Source organism: Coregonus clupeaformis, chromosome 10 (genome assembly GCF_020615455.1).
Source record: "Coregonus clupeaformis isolate EN_2021a chromosome 10, ASM2061545v1, whole genome shotgun sequence".
Lineage (NCBI taxonomy): Eukaryota > Metazoa > Chordata > Actinopteri > Salmoniformes > Salmonidae > Coregonus > Coregonus clupeaformis.
In genome coordinates this window covers 54,087,911-54,107,249 of record NC_059201.1, presented here as the reverse complement: position 1 = coordinate 54,107,249, position 19,339 = coordinate 54,087,911, and the positions used below count along the sequence as shown (strand labels likewise).

General features: G+C 42.8%; 1 protein-coding gene across 4 annotated transcripts in view; it reads right to left on the bottom strand.

Moving 5' to 3' along the window:
• Positions 1-16,482, bottom strand: part of LOC121575570 (thymocyte selection-associated high mobility group box protein TOX-like) — a 160,928-nt gene extending 144,446 nt beyond the window's left edge. For all 4 annotated transcript variants that reach the window (XM_045223084.1, XM_041888747.2, XM_045223085.1 and 1 more), the window contains exon 1: positions 15,903-16,482. In XM_045223084.1, coding sequence (XP_045079019.1) covers positions 15,903-16,007 — 105 coding nt within the window. In that variant the 5' untranslated portion in view covers positions 16,008-16,482. The remainder of the gene's footprint in view (positions 1-15,902) is intronic.
• Positions 16,483-19,339: the final 2,857 nt, after the last annotated feature.

The window sequence follows — 19,339 nt, the reverse complement described above, 5'->3', positions numbered from 1 at the left end:
CAGATGGTCATTGGCAAACTTCAGACGGGCCTGAACATGCGCTGGCTTGAGCAGGGGGACCTTGCGCGCGCTGCAGGATTTTAATCCATGACGGCGTAGTGTGTTACTAATGGTTTTCTCTGAGACTGTGGTCCCAGCTCTCCTCAGGTCATTGACCAGGTCCTGCCGTGTAGTTCTGGGCTGATCCCTCACCTTCCTCATGATCACTGATGCCCCACGAGGTGAGATCTTGCATGGAGCCCCAGACCGAGGGTGATTGACTGTCATCTTGAACTTCTTCCATTTTCTAATAATTGCGCCAACAGTTGTTGCCTTCTCACAAGCTGCTTGCCTATTGTCCTGTAGCCCATCCCAGCCTTGTGCAGGTCTACAATTTTATCCCTGATGTCCTTACACAGCTCTCTTGTCTTGGCCATTATGGAGAGGTTGGAGTCTGTTTGATTGAGTGTGCGGACAGGTGTCTTTTATACAGGTAACGAGTTCAAACAGGTGCAGTTAATACAGGTAATGAGTGGAGAACAGGAGGGCTTCTTAAAGAAAAACTAACAGGTCTGTGAGAGCCGGAATTCATACTGGTTGGTAGGTGATCAAATACTTATGTCATGCAATAAAATGCAAATTAATTACTTAAAAATCATACAATGTGATTTTCTGGATTTTTGTTTTAGATTCCGTCTCTCACAGTTGAAGTGTACCTATGATAAAAAGTACAGACCTCTACATGCTTTGTAAGTAGGAAAACCTGCAAAATCGGCAGTGTATCAAATACTTGTTCTCCCCACGGTATATAAGCACATTTACAAAGTGTTTTGGAAGGGCAAAAATCCAGTTCTGACGGCCAACTTTTAGTGACTGCATTATGAACTGCTACCCACACGCACATACAATCTGTCAGTGTGCAATTCTCAGAGAGCAGAGCCAAATGTCAATGCCTTTGTTTAAAAGATGAAGTGAAACCAGCGACGAGAGAGCAATGCCCTTGTTAGCCTTTTGAACACACTCCATCTCGGCTACACTGGCACATCACATTCCAATCAGCAAGAATAGGGTACAAAAAGCAGGAGAAATATCAATATAGCATTTCTGGGAGGGACAAAGTAATGAAGACAGTAAAGTTTCAACAAACCAAAATATGCAAGTTACGCTTTAACTGAGCCTGTCTGAAGGAACAGTAGCCCTCTGAGTGATACATTGATAGGCAGGAAAACCATACACTTGGCACACACTAGACATGGAGACGTGGCAGAGGACCAAACCGATGTGGCCCCTGGCTTATTGAGCAGTCTTAAGTCACAGCATGGGAAAGCATTAGTGGAAGAGTGGAGCCCCAACACAGTGACATTAGCAATACATCTCATTGTTCCTTATTGATAAAAAAAAAGAAGTTGCAATTTAAACTTGAGATGGAGATCACAAGACACGTGGCATCATTATAATGTATTTGAAATGCCTGACTACTACTAGAGGGCTTAGAGAACTATTAGAAGCATTTACAGAGTCAAAAACATGAGAAACGAATCTTTATGACAATGGACTGTACTATTGGTTGTGCCTTATACAGAACTATCCTTCATCAGGAAAGCTTCATTCACAGTATATATAGCTTATCATAGAGTCAAGGAGAAGGGTTACCTACATAAACATATACAGTATTGTGTTCATATGTTCGGCCTTGACTTGCGTGCCATCACTAAATGAACACATACAGGCCAACTGTACCTCTTTTGTTTACTTGAGGTTCACCTCATCTCACTCTCGGTGCACCATCAATGATAACATGCCACTGTAGCCCTGTGAACATTTCAATCAGGAAGACTACTGCACTTAGAACATTTTCTGTGTCCTTCTCAAGTATCGTATACCATCAGAACATTCTCTGTGTTGTTCTCTTCCTGGAAGAGAAAGGTGCTTTGTAAAAAGCCATGGCTGAGTTTCATTCTAGGAAGATGTGTCCTTCCATCCACCCTCGTTAACTCCCCTTTATGGATCTGACACAACTGGGTAGATATTAGCAATAGCTCCAACTGGTTTCCGCCATATTGCTTTGACCTATCTTCCAGGAATGAGACGCAGCCCAATCACGCCTCATTACCTGGCCGGTGTGGAGTGGATGCTGGCCGTGCGAGTGGGGGGGTGGGACGGGGAGAAGGGGGTAGGATTCTGGAAGGGTGTGTGTACTCAGCCAGGCCTAAAGGCACTTAGTAAAGCCGGCCCTGAGCCAGCCATCTCCACTGTGTGTTTGCACAGGACATGCCACAGGAAGCTAAGACAACTGTTCGTGTTTGCCCAGCCTCGCCGACCCACTCTTAATACACCCGACAGCTGCATTTTTCCACTCCGCCGACAGTTTGTTTATCGCTTTTCTACACATTTATCCTATGGAATCTGGGATCACTGGAATCGCTCAGACTATCCAAGAAAAGGCACATTGATATTGGAAGAAGTGAGTGTGGTGAGATGTTAAAAAGAGCACAAACTGTGGCCTCCTCTTGCAAAGAGAGGTATACAGTAACACAACAAAAATGTTTGGAGAGAAATCTGGTCAGTATCAGCTGTTGCTTGTAGCCTACCTGCTCATAAAATCCCACCCTAGAGGGAGATTGGTTTGGTCTTATAAGAGCAGATAACACTTGTCGAGTTTGCGGCAAATTCTTGTCTCATCGTTTGGCCCTGGAATTGGGCTGTGTCCCAAATGGTACCCTATTTTTTATCTAGGGCACTACTTTTGACCAGAGCCCATAGTGCACTATATAGGAAATAGGGTGCCATTTGGGATGCAGCCTTTGTCGGAGGCCTCACTCTCTTATCACCAGACTGAACTAATAACTACTTTAGCTCCGTCACTCTGAAACGTCCCGATAATCACCACAGATACAGTATCAGCCACGTCCAGACCGTGTCAAACTTTACACACTACGACCTGTCAAGTCTCCATGAAATGTTTTTCCCCCTTCTTCCCTCTCTTTCGTTGTTTCATTTCCTGCCTGTAGCAAGCAATCACCAATCACCAACCACCAACCATTCTACCTTTCAGAAAATGCAACTATGAGACTATAGGCGAGGCATGTATTCTTCCTGTTCTGGAACGTTGTTATGCGAAATAGGTTGGAATGCAGAGGTGTACGCTGAGTGGTGTGTCAGAGTGTTGACAAGCACTGTCTGGAACAGTGTATACTAATGTGTTCCTGTGTTAATCTGGCTGTGTCTTGAATAAAGCGTCTTAATTGCATTCTAGGACAGTTGAGAAATCCGAGGCAGTGTCAGTGAAATAGGTCAACACCTCACACATACACAGTATATGCATTCCCTGTTATATTACAATGGTCTATGGTTGGATTGTTGTTGAAAAACCAACTAAGTAAAGATATCAAGATATTGAGATATCATTATGTTTATGATGCAGGTTACATGAACGTTGCATGGACGTTGCATCTGCCCGAGCAAACATAACGAGAGGTTAACACTGTGACCAAAAGTAAAAAATAAATGAAAACGCAAGTGTGTGGATGATGTCAAATGTCACTGACAACAATTGTTCCTTTGGTGCAACACGTATATTTCCACATTTCATACGTTAATTGTCAGTGCTGTTCTATAGGGTTTCGGGGCGGATATCCATATTTTTTGCCATAAAACTGAGAGAGCTTTCAAACCTTGTTAAAGAAAGGTTTGTGTTCTCGAAAGGTAGGTAGGTATGCTAAAAGCAAAGGGCTGAACCTGTGAATGTCTCTTGCTGTGAAACGCTGTCAATTCAACTTGAGTGAGAAAATGGTTAAGTCGCACAGAGCAGATTCTCTCCCCTTGCTCACTCACTTTTTTCTGTCTCCTTCTTTTAGTCAGATCCATCAATCAGCATTTCATGCAGTTTGGGTTTGAACTAGAGGTCTTCACAGGTCCAAAACGTTGGACCCGTTCCAAAATGGACCTGGGGCTTTCCCACCCGGATCCAATATGAATAAATATCTGTTTTAAATATAGAGACCCGTTCCAAACAGACCCGAGGACAACTAGACCCGTTCCTTATAGACCTGGTCGAATCCAGACCCGGTCCGATCCGAGTGAGTAAATTTACCGGAGCTGCTGATAAAGCGTGAAAGGAGGGCGAGAGGTACCGCTCTAGCAGGTGGGGGAGGGGCCGTACTGTGAGCGAGTGGCATGGAGAGTAGGAAGGACAGAGGGAGAGACAGCAACCAACCAAGCCAACTCGCGCTATAGTAGACTAATAGCTGCCATAGCTAGGTTATTTATCATCAAATATGATTACGTAGTATCTGTCTTGGACTGCATCAAACCAAGAGAAGCTAGTTAGCTAGGCTAACTGAGGCTGCAGTGCATGTGCTTTCTCATCCTACAGTTACAAATAACATAATATAAAGTAGCAGCCTGCCTACCTGTTGGCTCTTGGTCGTTGTAGCCGACCCTTCTCCTTTTAACTTTTTATTCTGTCACTTTAATTCTATCTTCCATTGATTAGATACACAGAAGGTTGGTGGCACCTTAATTAGGGAGGACGGGCTCGTGGTAATGGCTAGAGCAGAATAAGTGGATTGGTATCAAATGGTTTCCATGTGTTTGATGCCATTCCATTCGCTCTGTTCCAGACATTATTATGAGCCGTCCTCCCCTCAGCAGCCTCCTGTGATTAGATATCTCCTAACTTTTGCCACACGCGGAGCGAGGCCCTATGACTGTAGCCTATTGCCGCTTTGATGACTGATGATTGGCCAACAACAAGCTAAAACGCGCCACTCTGGTGAAAAGCAAGACCAGCAGCATTATTTATAACATTTATCTCTTTCTCTCTACTGCAGCAGTCGCGTTCGGATCTGTACGGGCCCTTCCGGACAAGTCAGTTAAAACTACACATACCCGAGAAATGTGACAATCATATCAGATCCGATCCAGACATTATTTAGAATTTGGATCTGGACCCACTGTGGATCCGTGAAGACCTCTAGTTTGAACCACACCAAGTGCACTAAAACAATAAACATTTGTCTTTCAAGTCACTATCTGTGCTGGAACACAGAGGGAGCACGAAGTACATGTGGATGAAGGGGGGTGGTCTGGCAGGGGTCTTATCCCCATCTGCAAGTTCGCAAATGTTGCATTTTTCATACACCTGAAACAGCTTTTTCCTGCAATCTAGAGCCATAATCATTATGCCTAATTCTATGTCCATTTTATTCTGCATAGGTTATCTAAGCATACCTCTTTACCTGTTAAATTGTCTTATTTTTTGTTTCGCGCTGTTGGCGGTGAACAATTTCATGTGTTTGAAGGTAGAACTCTGCCTACCTGGCAGACCCAGAGCAAATAAAGTGCACCTATAAGCCTACCGCTGGCCAATCAGATAGCTCAGATCCCTGTGTATGCACAGTTTTTAATGTAGAGGAATATTTCACATTCTCTGGTCTTAGGAGTAACAACATGAATTGGTGCATGAGACAGAAATAATGCAGTGCGACTTAAGTGTCCCCATTTCTCAGCAGAGGGAAGGAGAGCGAAGGGATGGTGAGTTAGGTGAGAGGCAACCTCACCGCTGCTCCCTCCCCTCAGTCTGACCATCAGATGCAGGCCATCAGTCCAGTAAAAAAAAAAAAAAATGCTCACTTAGCTGTGCCTCACAAGTAATACAAAAAATGATATATTACCAGTGTGATCATATACATACAGTGTCTTCAGAAAGTATTCATACCTCTTGACTTATTCCACATTTTGTTCTGTTGTGTTTGTTGTGTTCTCACCCATCTACACACAATAATACCACATAATAACAAAGTGAAAACATGATTTAGGAAATTTTTGGGGAAATGAAATACAGAAATATCTAATTTACGTAAGTATTCACACCCCCCTGAGTCAATACTTTGTAGAATCACCTTTGGCAGCGATTACAGCTGTGAATTTTTCTGGGTAAGTCTCTAAGAGCTTTGCACACCTGGATTGTACAACATTTGTATATTATTATTTTCAAAAATCTTCAAGCTCTGTCAAATATTCAGGTCTTTCCATAGATTTTCAATCAGATTTAAGTCAAAACTGTAACTTGGCCACTCAGGAACATTCCCTGTCTTCTTGGTAAGCAACTCCAGTGTAGATCTGGCCTTGTGTTTTAGGTTATTGACCTGCTGAAAGGTGAATTCCTCTCCCAGTGTCTGGTGTAAAGCAGACTGAAGCAGGTTTTCTTCTAGGATTTAGCCTGTGCATAGCTCCATTCCGTTTCTGTTTTACCGATTATAAGAATACCCATAACATGATGCAGCCACCACTATGCTTGAAAATATGGAGAGTGGTACTCAGTAATGAATGTGTTGTATTGGATTTGCCCCAAACATAACACTTTGTATTCAGGACAAAACGTTAATTGCTTTGTCAAATTTTTTGCAGTATTACTTTAGTGCCTTGTTGCAAAGTAGTAGAATGGCGCCGGAGGGGATGGCTGCCATTTTATGGACTCTTAACCAACCGTGCTATTTTGTTAGTTTTTTCGCATTGTTTGTAACTTATTTTGTACAAAATGTTGCTGCTACCGTCTCTTGTGACCGAAAAGAGCTTCTGGACATCAGAACAGCGATTACTCACCTTGAACTGGACAAATAATTGTTCTTTAATGAGTCGGACGAGAGGGATTTGCTCCAGACACCGACAGGGCCCTAAACCCCGTCATTCGCAGTAGAAAGAAAATAAGATATCGCGGAAGGAGATCGGGGTGCCTGGTAAGGAGCCGGCGACGAGTGGCTAATCTGCCTTTGTCATCGATACTATTGGCCAACATACAATCGCTTGATAATAAAGTGGACGAACTAGAAGCATGTATATCCTACCAACGGGACATAAAAACGGTAACATCTTATGTTTCACAGAGTCGTGGCTGAACGACGACATGAATAACATACAGCTGGGGGGTTATACACTGTATCGGCAGGATAGAACAGCAGCCTTTGGTAAGGCAAGGGGTGCCGATTTATGTATATTTGTAAACAACAGCTGGTGCATGATATCTAAGGAAACTCAAGGTTTTGCTCGCCTGAGGTAGAGTATCTCATGATAAGCTGTAGACCACACTATCTACCAAGAGAGTTTTCATCTATATTCTTCGTGGCTGTCTATTTACCACCACAAACCGATACTGGCACTAAGACCACACTCAATTAACTGTATAGCACGACTCCAACACCATCATTAAGTTTGCCGATGATCACCGACAACGACGAGACAGCCTATAGGGAGGAGGTCAGAGACCTGGCCGTGTGGTGCCAGGATTACAACATCTCTCTCAATGTGATCAAGACAAAGGAGATGATTGTGGACTACAGGAAAAATAAGAGGACCGAGCACGCCCCCATTCTCATCGACGGGGCTGTAGTGGAACAGGTTGAGAGCTTCAAGTTCCTTGGTGTCCACCAACAAACTAACATGGTCCAAGCACACCGAGACAGTCGTGAAGAGGGCACGACAAAGCCTATTCCCCCTAAGGAGACTGAAAAGATTTGCATGGGTCCTAAGGTCCTCAAAAGGTTCTACAGCTGCACCATCGAGAGCATTCTGACTGGTTGCATCACCGCCTGGTATGGCAACTGCTCGGCCTCCGACCGCAAGGCACTACAGAGGGTAGTGCGTACGGCCCAGTACATCACTGACGCCAAGCTTCCTGCCATCCAGGATCTGTCAGAGGAAGGCCCTAAAAATTGTCAAAGACTCCAGCCACCCTAGTCATAGACTGTTCTCTCTGCTACAGCACAGCAAGCGGTACCGGAGAGCTTCTAACCCCAAGCCATAAGACTCCTGAACATCTAATCAAATGGCTACCCAGACTATTTGCATTGTACCCCCCCCTTTTACGCTGCTGCTACTCTCTGTTTATTATCTATGCATAGTCACTTTAATAACTCTACCTACATGTACACATTACCTCAATTACCTTGACTAACCGGTGCACATTGACTCGGTACCGGTACCCCCTGTATATAGCCTCGCTATTGTTATTTTACTGCTGCTCTTTAATTATTTGTTACTTTTATTTATTTATTTAAATTTAATTTTTTACAAAAATTATTTCTTAAAATTGCATTGTTGGTTAAGGGCTTGTAAGTAAGCATTTCACTGTAAGGTCTACACCTGTTGTATTCGGCGCATGTGACAAATACAATTTGATTTGATTTGAAACATAGCCTACTGCACAAACCTCATTGCTACAGAACTGTTTTAATTGGTTAATGTTGTATAGGCTTACTTTTTTTTTTTTTTTTACCTGAACGGTAGATCTCGGCTTGCATTTTGACTCAGAAAAGGTTGGTGACCACTGGTCTGGGGGGTCTAGGCAATGACTCAAAGGTAAAAAGGCACAGGAGAGAGGAGTGCAGTGCAAACAAAGAGGCTTTTATCAAGAAAAGGCTAATTAAATCCTGGCTCTTTCAGAGCTCTACAGGGTCAGACTTTAAACTTTAAACAAAAGCATGAAGTCAACAGGACTAGCCAAAAGCTAAAATTCTGCAAATCATTCCAATATAAATCCCCGATCACACTTGTAGGCGATGTCATGGCGACGTTGGCTAGCGAAGCTCATGTGTAGAAACACGTCATCGGGTCTAACCGAAAACGTGTCAGTTTGTCACTTTCACGAGGATGGATAATAACATGTTCAACTACTTAAGACATGGGCTCAAATCTAGGTTGTGCCTTTAGATTTTTTTGTTGTTGTCGAAAATTAAAAACTAAGGAAGAAATGTTCACTTCTCTCATTGACTTCTCAAACCCAAAACCTCGGCCTGGTCTGTTTGGTCTGTTTCACAAGCGTTCCCGAAAATCTTACAATCTTCCACCTCTGGGTTTAGAAACTCTGTGCTGCAGTGTTGACGGTGCCCCTGGTGGCACGGCGGTGACCAGCAGTGTTGGCGGTGCCCCTGGTGGCACGGCGGTGACCAGCAGTGTTGGCGGTGCCCCTGGTGGCACGGCGGTGACCTGCAGTGTTGGCGGTGCCCCTGGTGGCACGGCGGTGACCAGCAGTGTTGGTGGTGCCCCTGGTGGCACGGCGGTGACCAGCAGTGTTGGCAGTGCCCCTGGTGGCACGGTGGTGACCAGCAATGTTGGCGGTTCCCCTGGTGGCACGGCGGTGACCTGCAGTGTTGGCGGTGCCCCTGGTGGCACGGTGGTGACCAGCAATGTTGGCGGTTCCCCTGGTGGCACGGCGGTGACCTGCAGTGTTGGCGGTGCCCCTGGTGGCACGGCGGTGACCTGCAGTGTTGGCGGTGCCCCTGGTGGCACGGCGGTGACCAGCAGTGTTGGCGGTGCCCCTGGTGGCACGGCTGGGGATGCGGAAGCAGTGGTTGAGGTGCACTGCGGCAGCAGAGTTGGCTAGGCTTGGCCCTTCTGCACCACAGATTCACATTGATTCCTTAAGAACTTTTATGCCTTAGGAGTTTAGTACAACTGCCACACTGGTATATAGTATCATAACCCTAAATATGCTTATCTGCATCTCTGCTAAAATCTGGGTAAAAGATTGAAAGGAATGTGAATCTTATTCAGTACATTTAGTAATTGCTTACTTTGCCTGGCCCAGTCAGTGTGCCCCCTCCGCAAAATAGCGCTGACAGATCCTCAAATAAATAATGATGTTAAAGTTTAGTCATTCATTTAACATCTGAATATGTTTTAAACAGAACAAATCTGAGGGGGCACATGCCCTTGTGCCCCTATACACACCCACCCACCCAAATTATTCTCCCCTCACCCCTCTCCCCTCAAAACCCCTCGCCCTCTCCACCCCCCAACCAAACAAGAACCTGAATATAAAGCGGCTATGGAGAGAGAGAGAGAGAGAGAGAAAGACTGAGAGAGAGAGAGAAAGAGAGAGCAAGAGGAAGAGAGCAAAAACGAGAGAACATTAGAGAGAGGGACAGAAAGAGAGAGAGAACGAGAGAGGGAGAGCAAGGGAGGTGCTACTGGGGATCCCACTGTTTCCTGAGGGGTATTGTTTTAAGTGCCCTGGTACAACACACAAGCACCCTCCCCCAACATCAAGAACAGGAGAGCTTTCGATCAAGGGGCCGGAGGTCGGCACTACACTGTGTGTGCTTCAACAGCAATGACAATAATGAGAGTTAATATGACTTTGTGAGGGGCAAGCATACAGGGGGGTCCAACACAAATCACCATGTAGACCTTTAATTTCTTCTGTCATTACAGAATGTGACTATGATTCACTTACTGTGCAGTATAGCTGTGATGATTATGCATGCAAATTATTTAAATGATCTATGCAAATGTTTCTTAATGCATTACATCTTGAATTGTAATTAATCCCGATTAATGAACAGTACACTATATGTACATAAAAAGTGGCTAAAGCTATTGATATAACAAGAGTATTATGTGGCAATCACAGTATACAGTACACTGGTATGTTTCACACAATTACCAAAAGCAAATGGGTGTGAATGTAATATGGATGCAGGTGATAAACTAAAACTATTCCATCTATTTTGAGAAATTTTTTACATTAAACTTTATAAACTGTAAACGCTTCATATAGCGATGCCATGACACTAATGCTATGAGTCAGGGCTAAAGCATGGAGAACTGTGGGATTGCAGGCTGCAGCACCGTAGGCCTTGGCATTGTGTCTGTGTGGCTCTTTCTTCTACAGGTTAAACTGGAGTCCAGGCTCAATCCCTTAGGACCCGATTCTTATTTACTGCAGGCATTACTGGATCCCTTTCCTATTGTTTATAGAGCCAGCAACCTTTCACAGTAAATGGCCTAGTCACAGTCACAGCCACTGTCTGTGACTAGTAATATGCCAGGTAGGCCTATAAAAGCAGGACAGCTATCAATCAGGTTAACACTGGCACTGCATCTCTTTTTAGATGCCTTATTTTTTGCCTGTTCAAATTATGTGAAAGATATGAGAAGCACGTTGACCTAACCATCTCTCCTCCATAACTGATACTTTGCTATCATCCAAAAATATGATTAACTTGCTTAAAATGCTTTAAATGTATTTTTTATGAAACTGCTTTGATCGCAGTTCCCCGTTGCTCCTTGTTGCTATTTGTTGTTGTGTTTTGAATAAATAAGTCATACCACAACGACGAGGGGAGGCTGGCTAGAAATCATTTTCAGAGGTAATGGTGTAGGCACTGTGTGGAAGGCAATTTCAGCTCAGCTTCCCCAGAGAATGGCTCTGTACTTATCATTAACTCAGAGACGTAATCTGCTCCAGGCTACCTGATTTCTCCCCGTATCCTTTTGACATTGCCATTGCCGGCAACGTAAATAAAGAGATGCTCGGGCACATTGGAGGAATGCCTGATTAATATCAGGAAGTGGTGCCAACCAGAACATGAACGAACTGTACTGTACATCCAGCGAATGTAGCCTACTGTACGGACTACCCCCAAATGTATGTGTACTTTTTTCATTTGATACTATTTTAGTTTGAGGTGGTTTGGGTTGATTGTGACGTACGGTGGCCTGTTGGGAGTACTTCCAGTGCCAGTGGAGCTGCAGAATGATTTTTGTGTGTGCTCTTCTGCCTGGCATTCCTTCCTTTACAGTATGCATGGGTTAACGCTTTTCCAGGGAGAATAGTAATGCTTGCTCGGATTCGCCAGTCAGCAAAATGTATGAATGGGGGGGTAAAACACCCAAGACCGCTTACTTCCACTTAATTAACTTTTCTGTGTACAGAATGTGGTAATGCTAGAATAGAATAACAATTAATTTTCTATTTCCATTAAGGTCATGTTAAGGTCTTGTTACGAGAGAGAAGGGAAAAAAATATGATGTTCTGTGAGATTAAACATGAGAAAGACCACCCCCACTGTGGTCATATTTTGGACTATTCCATCAATAATTGTTTTATGTAGATATGGGTGAAATTGGTATGTCCCAAACTAAAATAGGGGTTATGCCCTATTTGTAAAAAGCAGTTAAACGATACTCAAATAGCATTGAGTACCTTGTGGTGGCTAATTGGGAATGAGGAAGTCAGCCTTAATCAGGGCAGTTCTTACTGTGTGGACTTCAGAGTGTACACTATATATGGTGTATGGAGGAAACACTGGAAAAATTGTACACCTGAGGCTTACTCCCATTAAATCATATGCTCCATAGATCTTGCCTCGAGGCATAACACCAATTAGAAATGCATGACACACACACACACACACACACACCCACACACACCCACACACACCACCATAGAGCGTTACGACTAACAGAGCCACAATACCTTTGTCTGTGTACTTTTGTACACACTGTACTGTATACTTACGTAGTGCAAATATGTACAGTACACTACATCTCCGCCACCAAATTTCCAATCAAACCTATCTAGTTATATATCCAAGTCCCCTTTCTGACACATTGATGTTGGAGGAGGATCTGGAGAAAATTGGAGCAGCTAGCTAGATACAGTAATCTATCCAACTTCATTTCACAGAAGTGATTCTGCCTCGGGGTATGCACAAGTCATAATACATTTGACAAATAGTCTCTCAACGAAACATGCATTTGTGAAGAAGTAGTGTCCCTTTAGCGCTGGTATGCGCCAAGTGTATGGAGCTATACTGAACAAACAATACACCCACTCATGGAGGAGAGAGAGAGGGGGGAGAGATACAGAGAGGCTTCAAAAAGATTAAGAGAGAATCTGGGGTTAAAAGTGAGGATGACTCACGGCGAAGTGCAGTGACAATGTGTGCGTCCCAAATGGCACCATATTCCCTATATAGTGCACTACTTTGGACCAGAGCCTTATGGGGGACCCTATGGGCCCTAGTCAAAAGTAGTGCACTATATAGGGAATAGGGTGCCATCTGAGACACAACCAATACAAGACAATGCAACTTGGAGATTTGAAAAAGGCATAGGCGCAGAGAGTTAAAATGGGAATAAATATACTCGCATTGAGAAGTAATGGATTTATCTCCTCTCTTTTTGACTCTTCACTGCTATGATGTAGATTTGGTTCTCCTTTATTTCAGTTGAATGCATTCAGTTATACAACTGACTAGGTATCCCCCTTTCCTTTCCCTTTTAAAATGTGCAATATACTATTGTTCATATTTTATTGTCTGGTTTCAGAAGGATGCTTGGGTTGTTCTAGATTGAGATTACGATAGGGTCTATTGTGGTTTTTGGTGTTTATGACCTGTACATGTATGTGCACATTGCTGCCATTTTACCTGAGGCCCCGTTTACAGTAAACCAGCAGGAATGCAAACACCTCACTTTAGCATGTTAGCATGTTAGCTAGCACAGGAAGTAGCCTACAAGCTGTTTATACTGGATGGCCTGGTTTCCATAGCCCCTTCCGGTTCAGCAGCAACACTGTAAGACATTGTATCAGTCATAGTTAGGAGGGTCAATTCTTTACAATTACTGAATTTTCTGTGATAACTCACTCCCATATGGTAGTCTCATAGACAGCACACATCTACAGTTTCATAGGTGTTAAAAGATTGATCCAAATGTGAATTGTCATAAAAAATAAATTAGTTTTGCCACTTAAGGTGCACTGTGACAGTGCACATATAGTATGTCACAATGTACAGTGTGGACACACGTCAATTTAGTAATGACAAGGCTATATGATGCTCTCCATGCAACCTAACCCCATCTCCTCTTACCCAACATGGCAAAATTAGTGCAAACAAGAGTTCATTGAATCATGGGGCCCAAATCATAGAAAGGCAATCCACATTCGATCTAAAAGTACTACAAGTTTATGACAGTGCAAAGTGATTAAAAACAACATACTGTTTTCATTTATTATCTAAGAAGAATAGCTATCATATACAGACTTATGCTAAGCAAACACATTTAATTTATATAATCCACTCTCTGGGAGCACGTAGCTTTGTATTTACTGACAAAATATTTACATAACTTTCACATTGACCACAGCATTGACAGGCAGCCAGATTCGATCAACTGTCAACTGGACATAATGGATAGCAAAATCCAGATGCCTCTGAACCATCATGGCTTCAATATAAACACAACTTTTCATCTCTCTTAAAGTGGTGTTATTTATATAAAGAAGACTTGTGCTATAAGGTGCTTCAATATCCAACATTATATTATTAGGTAGCTTATAACTGGAGCGCATTGGGCCAAATGGAAAATTAACAAAGCAACTATTTTAATGCTTTATGCATACATTTTTCAAGGTTTGAGAAAATTGGCGTTCTGATAATGCTTTATGTTTGACTGAGGAAATCTGATAATAACAGAGCTCATAGACAAACTTGCCAGTATTGTGAAACAATACTCATTGCCACTGCTGTCTACGTAAGACACATGCTTTTTAAAATTCAAAATATGTCGGGCTACTTATTGTGCCATTATTGTACAATCTAATTCCAAAATTAAGGCATTTAGAAACATACTCAATGGTATTTTATTACTGGTAGTTCTTTCTGTGAGCAATACACTGTCCTATAGGCTATATAGTGCGCACTAGAAATTCTCAGGCTGGCATATTTTAACTGTTTGCAAAGGGAACATATAAGGAAGCGGTCATAAGTAATGTACCCACGATCAATTCGAATCTAGACTAAAAATCAACATGAGGAAGAATGTTTGTAATATGTTCAAAATGGGGGGGAAATGTGCCTATATGAGATCGATGAGATCGATGCGGTATAGGCGATTGCGTAATATGGAACATATGGATCATGCCTTTTACCATGTGGGATGAAAATAAAGTATCATAAATGTTTGGCTTCAATTGCTTTGTTAGTTTTTTAGCTTTCCTCCACCCAGTAACTGTTGTGAGAAACTTTGCCAGCAGGTGCAATTTTTATCCCAAGGGCAATAAACTAATCAGGAAGAGTTCCCATTTCTGCTCCGATCAAATATGACTACTTGTCATGGATATCATGCAGCCATATACATATAGGCTGTGAATATGTGAGATAAAGGAAAATAGATGCGAAAAGGATAATAGTAGGCTAAGCATTCACATATTGCGTTATCAGTAGCCTACCATTGGCTATAAAACATAGGCATATATGCTAGTCTACCCTAAACATAGTGAATTCCCATTGTGTATCATGAGGGTTTTCTGATTATTTCGTATATGCGTTGCAGGTTTATTGACATTAATAGAGACACGCAATTCTGCAAATCCTTATTAACATTACCATATGTGTGCAAGCATAGCCAACTCCTATCAATTTCATGTGACACGGCGAGTTTTTACGGGGAAGCCTAACTGTGAAAAGCTAATAATGTCTGGATTATGTTTAAATGTGTTATGCTGAGTGGCTTTGGTATGAATTAGTCATTGCTACTTTTACTATGTGGAGAATGCAGTTATTACCTATTGTGTAAAATAGGTCATGAAATAAAGTAATGTTCTTCTGCAGGGGAAAACTTAGGCGTAATTTTGTCTTAATTATGAGCAGTTGAAAGTAATCCCTGAAAACTGTGCGCAATTACGTCCGTTTTCGAATACTATTTGGCTATTCGTTTGCACTGGACAGGGCAGGCACCGTACGCACCATATTTCTGCATGGGACTTTACAGCACGGCGTCTTTACCTACAATTTATATACACAGTGAAAGGGTTGGCAACTTGCTCATAGCAATACACCTTTTGAGGAAACATCTCCAAGGATATCAACTTCCAAAGAGTTACTGCGGAGCAGTAGGCTACAAAGATGCAGGAAAGTTTTGGAAAATGCATTAGTCTCAATTATGAAATGTTCTTTGAAGGCTGTATGCAATGCATATCATGAGACTATATTTCAGGTGAAGTCACATTTGTCAATATGCATGGCTGATAAATGCAGTATAGCCGCATGCAACACATTTGCGCAACTGAAAAAAATGATGTAACATCCTATCTAAATGTATAGCCTTACAAATTACTAGTTAATTGTAATTACCTTGTTGCAGTGATAATAGTCCAAAGAGGTCAGGCAACTTGAATCAGTTGGTAATGTACATGAGCCCACGCTTGAAGGGGGTGCTGGATAAAATCTCACGTCCATCTCAGGGTCCGCAAGACTGACGGCATGAAAGCAGCTCCAATGTCTGTGACTCTTTCTCTCTCTCTCTTTCTCTCTCCCTATTTCTCTCTCTCTATTGTTTGACCAAACAAAAAGAAACAGAAGGGTTGAAAGAAAAAGGGGTTGTTTCTCTCAAAACACTCTCTCCTCACAACCGCTGGTGCTCTCACTTCAACACTATCAAGCTTCTGCAATGATGCTCTATCGATAAATACATATATTTATGTTCGCTGCAGGAAAAATACTCTCAAAGTTCACTTTGAGAGAAAAATGTAGATGTTTCAGCAACTAAACATGAAACAACGTTGACTGAAATTGTTTACAACAACCCAGCATCAACGTTGCATGTAAAAGATATAGCCAAGATAGTTCTATTTTCTCCCAAAACGTTCGTCTGTTTCTATTTTCCAGTCGCGCGCTCACTCCCTGTCCGCTTTGTCATGTAGGAGTGTTTATCCATGTGTTCACTTCGAGTTATAGTTCGACTACTTATTTTCATACTGAATGCCATGCGACCCCTACCGACAACAGAGGGAATAGGGGGAGAAAAAGAGATAGAGCTAGATGAAGGGGGGGGGGGGGCTACAGTATCTGGCTGATTGACAACCGCTCGAGTTACACTGCGGTTCGGAGAAATCAGAGTTTATGGAGATGATGTAGCTATGAAAAGAGCCAGACGATTCGGAAAGCCTACCCCACGGCCAATTTAGGGCTCTCTATAGGCTAAGTTACTATCATGGATATTGACCCCAACCTCCTTTTTGCTTCACTTTTTAGGCTAGTAATTACGCTAAATGGTAATAGGGACAAGTGCAGGCATTTTTACAACAACAACAAAAACGTAGTAAGACCTACATATTAATTGTGGGACATATGAAGTCTTCATGCCTGTTTCTAACACACCCAACGCAACTAATCAATTGATCATCAAGACCTTGATCAGTGCAGTGGAATCAGGTGTTTTAGTGGTGGAACAAGATCCCAGGGTTGGACTGGGACCAGAAATCCTCCTGGGCATTTCTGAAACACCAGCCCATTGGCCCCGTGTGTGTTTAATGGGACAGCAGCCAATTAGCCAAATGATTTATAATCATTTTGCACAAAAATCATGACAGTTGCTGGGTTGGACGTTTCTTAACATGCTCATGGGCCGCTTCTGCATCTCTTTTCTCGCTCTTTTTTAACCAAAATATTAATTGTTCTCCCGTGAGACCAGCCCATGCACCTGCTTTATTGCCAGTCCGTTTTTTGCTCATCCTGTAGCTTTCCATGAACTAGGGTGGGTACCATGTATTATAGTTTGTCTGTCAATGTCAATGTCCAATTGAACAAACTGCAAACAGGTTTCTCAGTTAACTCAGTACTATGTATCAATGGCTGTGTTTACACAGGCAGCCCAAATCGGATCTTTTGCCCAATTATTGGCAAAACAGCTGATCTGATTGGTCAAAAGACCAATTAGTGGAAAAGATCAGAATTGGGCTGCCTGTGTAAACGCAGCCTAAAATCAGACTGTAGATCTACACTGTAGCCTACCTTCCCTTTGTGATTATCTTGAGTCTACTCTCCATACAGAACATTGGGACCATTCTAAATGATGTGTTCTATATCTATGTATTTACCGTGGTAACAAACATGTAGCAACACTTCAAATCAGTAAGTAAAGGTATACATTTCAGTAGCTTCATTATGACACTCAAAACATGGCGCTGTGTTAAATGTTGGATTAGGGGAGAAGAATCTAGTTTATCTGGGGACGTGTCATTTTTGACATGCTTCACTGTCCTTCCTTGACAAACCAGTTTGCACATATTTGGGTCACAGTGAATTTTGATGATGAATATAGTGTAGGTTCGACACACAAGATAAATAATATTTTATGGTGGCCAACATTTAGAGATAGATAGGTTCGTTGTGAACTGATTAAACTGACAATTTCTAACTGCAACAAGGTCATACGTAACATGTGGTAGTTTACTCAATAGGAGATCTTCTGGACACAGTTGTTTTGCACATCAATATTCTGTTTTCTGCCCAATTATGATAGATATCTTTGATGATGAGTCAATCAGTAGTATATGTATTTGATTTGAAGAGTCTACTTGCAAAAACTGAAATGTGTAAGTCGTTCTGGATAAGATTGTCTGCTAAATGACTCAAACCAAAATATATAAAATTGGGTAGATTGTTAGAAAAAAAGAGAGACAACAAAGGGTAACAGATCTCCCAGTGAGCCTTTGCATAGCCATGCAATTCAATTCAAGGAGCGGCTTTCACTGAGAATGGACGTCCTTTTCTATCAGAGTCCCTGTAACCTCCGGGGTGTTGATAGATATGACCTGGGAGATAGTACAGCAATGTCATTGCAACACCTCAGCACTGACCCGGTCACACATCCCTGGTCCAACCTAGCCCGTCCCCACAGCCGTCAAAACAGGATGAAAACATTACATGTTCACGTCCTTCAAAAAAGGCAGCGAGAAAAATAACATCGCTTACAGCTAAGTGTTGATCTTGCTCTCCTTCTCTCTAAGAATACAAAAACAACAAGATTAAACAACCCTGTGTGTGTGTGTACTTATGTGCGTTTGTGTGCCTTCATTCAGGTGTGTGTGTGTGTGTGTGTTTCTGTGTGTCTGCCTAAGTGCGTGTGTTGCTGTGTGCCTGCATATGTGTGTGTGGACGGGAGTGAACTCTCATTGTCATCACAGTGGGTGACTTGTTGCCCCCCCCACACTTAGAAACAGGCCTTCATCAGTATGGCTATTACTCAGCGTGGTGGCACAGGCCCTGGGGTGCGAACTTGTTTAATACCAGCGACAGATGGGTCGCTCAGTGGGCATGCCGAGCTCGCCTGCTATTGGCTGCCAGCTAGCTCTAGCCATTGGCGAGGCTAGCTCTAGTGACTGAGGCCAGCGCAGGGGTTAACTGGCACAGGGATACCAAATGGCTTCATGGGAATGGAATGTGTAGTGCTTGTGTAGTGCCCCAGCATCCCTCACTACTAGCCTGGGAGAGAAAGAGATAGAGAGGGAGGGAGGGAGGGAGGGAGAGAAAGAGAGAGGTAGAGTGTGTTTGTGTGAGAGAGAGAGAGAGAGAGAGAGAGAGAGAGAGAGAGAGAGAGAGAGAGAGAGAGAGAGAGAGAGAGAGAGGAGCGGGAGAGAGAGAACCCATCCCACATGGCCACTGAACTCTAAAAATGTGGATTATATAAGAACAATTGATGGAGGATGGCGCGTTCCCTACCTCCCCAACGACGGAAACTAATTACTACCACAACTTCATTTTCCTTTAATTACCAGCACTTTGGCAAT